This window comes from Mandrillus leucophaeus, unplaced genomic scaffold, assembly GCF_000951045.1.
Source record: "Mandrillus leucophaeus isolate KB7577 unplaced genomic scaffold, Mleu.le_1.0 Scaffold212, whole genome shotgun sequence".
Lineage (NCBI taxonomy): Eukaryota > Metazoa > Chordata > Mammalia > Primates > Cercopithecidae > Mandrillus > Mandrillus leucophaeus.
The window spans coordinates 1,176,453-1,182,092 of record NW_012102166.1 but is presented as its reverse complement, the minus strand read 5'-3'; the positions used below and the strand labels follow the sequence as shown (position 1 = coordinate 1,182,092).

At 42.2% G+C, this 5,640-nt stretch overlaps 1 protein-coding gene across 1 annotated transcript in view; it reads left to right on the top strand.

The window, feature by feature from the left end:
- Positions 1–1,382: 1,382 nt before the first annotated feature.
- UBE2G1 (ubiquitin-conjugating enzyme E2G 1) overlaps positions 1,383–5,640 on the top strand; it is a 70,002-nt gene continuing 65,744 nt past the window's right edge. Inside the window, exon 1 of the mRNA XM_011980458.1 lies at positions 1,383–1,596. Within this exon, the coding sequence (XP_011835848.1) occupies positions 1,383–1,596 (214 nt within the window). The remainder of the gene's footprint in view (positions 1,597–5,640) is intronic.

Genomic DNA, 5,640 nt, shown 5'->3' with positions numbered 1-5,640 from the left:
GGCTCACTGCAACCTCCGCCTCCCGTGTTCAAGCAACTCTCCTGCCTCAGCTTCCTGAGTAGCTGAGACCAGAGGCACGCACCACCACACCCAGCTAATTTTTGTATTTTTAGTAGAGATGGGGGGGTTTGTTTCACCATGTTGGCCAGGCTGGTCTCGAACTCCTGACCTCAGGTGTTCCACTCACCTCAGCCTCCCAAAGTGCTGGGATTACAGGCATGAGCCACTGCACCCAGCCCCGGCTAATTTTTTTTGAAAAGTTTTTTGTAGAGACCGGGTTTAGCCATGTTGCCGAGACTGGTCTTAAATTCCCAGGCTCAAGTGATCCACTTGATTTGAACTCCTGGGCTCAGAACTGGTCCCAGACTGGTCTCGAACTCTTGGGTTAAAGCGATCCACTCAACTCAGCCTCTCAAAGTGCTGGGATTACAGGTGTGAGCTGGTGTGCCCAGCCTCAGTCTCATTTCACCTGAATACAATAATGTATGGTTTTGGTGTATTTTTTTCCCACCTCCGCCTCCCGGGTTTGAGCAATTCTCCTGCCTCAGCCTCCAGAGTAGCTGGGACTACAGCACACGCCACCACGCCTGATTAATTTTTTGTATTTTTGTAGAGACGGGGTTTCACCATGTTGCCCAGGCTAGTCTTGAACTCCTGAGCTCAGGCAATCCACCTGCCTCCGCCTCCATAAGTGCTGGGATTACAGGCGTGAGCCACCACACCAGGCCGCCATTGTCATTTTTTAATGCAGCACAGAAGCCCATCAAGTGGTAGTCACATAATTTCCTAATTTAATTTTGAAAAAAATTTTAGATGAATTCCAATTTTCTATGTGCTTAGGTTTCTTTTATAAGTTTGAATAAATGTATAAATAATTTCAGGGTTATTTTATGGGTTCTTGGTATGTCATGCAGATAAATTGTTGTAAATGGAATAAGATACAGAGGAATGCAAAAGAAGCTAAGAAGCAAGCGTGACAGCATCCTCTTACTTTATTGCGTTCTCTGCAGTGGTCAGGGTATAGGGCAATGAATTCAGATCAGAATCATAGACTTTATTGTATCTCTTGTTAGCCAAAATATTTAAGTTATCTGACATTTACTAGGTCTATTAAATCACCCAAGGGAAGAACTTTTTTTTGTATGCATAGGTAGTAAAGGGCTTTTGCAAAAAATCCAATATGTTGATATTTTAGACATCATAAAATAATATACACCGTGTACATTTACTTTAAAAATTAACTTGTGAAAAGCATTTCTCATTTTGTTCACTTAATTTTTAAAGAGAGCCAGGCTAGTTTATCTTAATATATGGGTTCTCTGCTGGGAGAACCAGATTAACCATCATTCTAGTCAAGGCTTAAGTTTCCATTCTGTAAAATAATGACTTGCAACTTGGTGGAATTTGATATTCTTTCCAAAACTAAGAAGTTCGGAGTTATTTCTACTATCTGTTTCTTTAACAGTGAGACTGAGCATATCGGCCTACTTGCACTGCACATGGGCCAAAATGGGCCTGTCATAGGAGAAACTCTACAGAAAGGAAAGGAGAAAGGGTTCCTGCAGAAGGAAGAGGAGGGCAGATTTGTTCTCAGAGGTCAGTTATATTAAGGCAAGGATGGCAGATGTCTCATCATGGATTTATTTGGCGGGTGTGGCTGCTGAGTACTGTATTGGGAGGAATCTTAAGTACATGGTAGATTATTAATGGTGCCTTCTTTGGGTGTGGGCCGCATCGAAGGCTTGAGGGTGATTCAGAGTAATGACACAGTCCATCTGTATTTTAGGATCTGCCACACAAGGAGGTGGGAATATGCTTGGCTTCCATTTGATGTGTCCCACACTTCAGATTTGTATATCGGACTTTTTAACTCCTCCATTGTACTCTTCCCCCCTTCTCACTACTGCCCTTAACTAAGTCTTAATAAACAAACACACAAACCGGTAATTCCTCATCCCTCTTTATCCCCAGCCCCTGGCAACCCCCATTCTATTTTCTGTCTCTGAATTTAACTTCTCAAGGTATTTTCTTTTTCTTTCTTTCTTTTTTTTTTTTTTTTTTTTAATTGTGACAGAGTCTCACTCTGTTTCCCGGGCTGGAGTGCAGTGGTGCGATCTTGGCTCACTACGACTTCTTGTTCCCGGTTCTAAGTGAATCTCCTGCCTCAGCCTCCCAAGTTGCCGGATCAGGGCTGCCCGCTACTATGCCTGGCTAGTTTTTGTTTTTTTTTTGTTTTGTTTTGTTTTGTTTTTTGAGACAGAGTCTTGCTCTGTCACCCAGGCTGGAGTGCAATGGCGTGATCTTGGCTCACTGCAACCTCTGCCTCCTGGGTTGAAGTGATTCTCCCTGGCTTGGCCTCCCGAGTAGCTGGGATTACAGACATGAGCCTGTAATAGACATGCCTGGCTAATTTTGTATTTTTAGTAGAGACAGGGCTTGGCCATGTTGGTCAGGCTGGCCTTGAACTCCTGACCTGAGGTGATCCATCTGCCTCGGCCTCCCAAAGTGCTGGGATTACAGGTGTGAGCCACCGCACCCGGTCAATTTTTGTATTTTAGTAGAGACATGGTTTCGCCATGTTGGCCTGGCTGGTTTCAAACTTCTGACCTCAGGTGATCCACCCGCCTTGGCCTCCCAAGTGCTGGGATTACAGGTGTGAGCCACCATGCCTGGCCACAAGGTATTTTCATGTAAGTGGAATCATACAATATTTATCCTTTTGTATCTGGCTTATTTCACTTAGCATAATATTTTCAAGTTCGTTCATGTTGTAGAATGTATCATAGTTTCATTCCTTTTTAAAGCTGAATAACGTCCCGTTGTATGTGTATATACTATACTACACATTTTGTTTATCCATTCTTCTATTGGTTGACATGGGTTATTTCCACATTTTGATTGTTGTGAAAAATGCTGCTTTGAACATTGGTGTGCAAACATCTGTTTGAGCCCCTGCATTAATTCTTTTGCATATATAACCAGAAGTGAAATTGCTGGATCATATGGTAATTCTAAGTTTAATATTTTGAGGACATGCCATACTGCCTTTCACAATGGTTACATCCTTGTGACATTAGCAATGCACAGGGTTCTAATTTCTCTGCATTCTTGTCAACACTTGTCATTTTCTGTGTGTGTGTTTAATAATAGCAGTTCTAATTGGTGTGAAGTGGTATCTCATTGTGGTTTTGAATTTCTTTTATTATTAGTGATACTGAGCATCTTTGCATTGTGCTTGTTGACCAGCCATCTTTTCATCTTTGGAGAAATGCCTATTCAAGTCATTTGCCCATTTTTGCATTGGTTTTGTTGTTGTTATTGAGTTGTATGAGTTCTTTTTGTATTCTGGATATTAATCCTCTATCAGATATGTGATTTGCAAATATTTTTCCCATTTTTTGGGGGTTGCTTTTGATGAATAAAAGTTTTAAGTTTCAATGCAAATCATTTATTTTTTCTTTTGTCTCCTTTGATCTTGGTGTCATGTCCAAGAGTTTGTTGCCAAATCCAGTGTCATGAAGATTTTCTCTTATTTTTCACCTGAGAGTTTTATAGTTTAAGCTCTTATGTTTAAGTTTTCATTTCATTTAGAGTTAATTTTTGCATATCATGTAAGGAAAGAGTCCTTCATTCTTTTGCTTATGGATATCCAGTTTCCCTAGTGTTTTTTTCTGTCGCCCAGGCTGGAGTGCAGTGGCATGATCTCGGCTCACTGCAAGCTCCGCCTCCTGGGTTCACGCCATTCTCCTGCCTCAGCCTCCTGAGTAGCTGGGACTACAGGCGCCCGCCACCACGCCTGGCTGGTTTTTTTTGTATTTTTAGTAGAGACGGGGTTTCACTGTGTTAGCCAAGATGGTCTCAATCTCCTGACCCTCGTGATCCGCCCGCCTTGGCCTCCCCAAAGTGCTGAGATTACAGGTGTGAGCTACCACGCCCGGCCCCTAGCATTGTTTATTGAAAGATTTTCTTTCCTCATTGAGTGGTCTGGTCACCCTTGTTGACAATCAGTTGGCCGTATGTGCAAGGGTTTTATTTCTAGGCTTTTATTTTGTTTCATTGGTCTGTATGTCTGTCTTTTTGCCAGTACCACACTGTTTTGATTATTGTCGTTTTGTAGTAAACTTTGGAATCAGTACCTGGGAGTTCTCCAACTTTGTTCTTGTTTTCAAGCATGTTTTGGCGATTTGGGATGTGAATTTTAGGATGGGTTTTTCTATTTCTGCAAAAAAAGTTGTTGGGATTTTGATACAGGGATTACATTGTATTTGTAAATTCCTTTGGGTGGATTTTTTTTGTGTTTAAGGAAAAGATTCAGTTGTTTAGAAGTCTCTTAAGCTCTCTTTATTTTACTTTTTGGTCTTTCCAGCATATGTCTCTTTCATATTTTCACTTATACAGAATAGTGGGTATATATGTGATACATGCAATGTAGATACATACAAGTTTAAGAGTTATTTTAAAACGAATACCATGTAACCGCTAGCAGGTGAAGAAATAGTTGGTTGAAGTTTTAAAACCACTGAGGTAGAGCATGAAAAGTCCACCCACGTCAGAAAACAGAACCATATTATTCAGGATGCCCTAGGAAGAATACTGGTTTGAATATGTGTCATTATTTAAGGGTTACCCGAGTTCTGGGAGCCTGGGAGAACAGCCTAGTGGTGTAGCAAGAGTAGGGAATCTTGAGTACCTATCTGAAAACACTTTGCTCCGGAAACCACTTAGTTAGAGTCTAAATTTGTAGTCTGTTTTGTCCAGTATTGGGAGGGAATGAGATTAAGAATCAAGTAGCTAGAAAATACTTGCCTGTTACAGCTGATTAGTATTGTAATAAGACTTGAGGACTGGGAGCGGTGGTTCATGCCTGTAATCCCGGCACATCAGGAGGCTGAGGCGTGTAAATCAGTTGAGCTCAGGAGTTTGAGACCAGCCTGGGCAACGTGGTGAGGCCCCATCGCTACAAAAAATACAAAAAATTAGTCTGCATGGTTGTACATGCCTGTAGTCCCAGGTACTCAGGAGGCTGAAGTGGGAGGATCATCTGAGCCCAGGAGGCGGAGGTTGCAGTAAGCCAGGATCATGTCACTGCACTCCGGCCTTGGCAACAGAGCAAGACCCTGTCTCAAGCAAGCAGACAAACACATAAAAAAGACTTGAAGCCATTTATTTATTCATTTGTTTATTTTTGAGACAGAGTCTCATTCTGTCGCCCAGGCTGGAGTGCAGTGGTGTGATCTTGGCCCACTACAACCTCTGCCTCCCAGGTTCAAGCCATTCTCGTGTCTCAGCTTCCCCAGTAGCTGGGACTATAGGCGCACACCACCACATTTGGCTAATTTTTGTACTTTTAGTAGAGATAGGGTTTCACCATTTTGGCCAGGCTGGTCTCGAACTCCTGACCTCAGATGATCTGCCTGACTTGGCCTCCAACCGCCCGGGTTGGCCTCCCAAAATGCTGGGATTACAGGTGTGAGGCACCATGCCTGGCCCTATCAGATACATTTAAATAGTGCCTGGTAACATAGACAAGAAAGTTAATTTGCCTTTCTGACTTAGGAAGATTTTAGGAGAATCTGGCATTTGAGCCAAGACTCTTTTTTAAATTATTTTTCATTTTTTTACTCGGAATCTTGCTTTGTC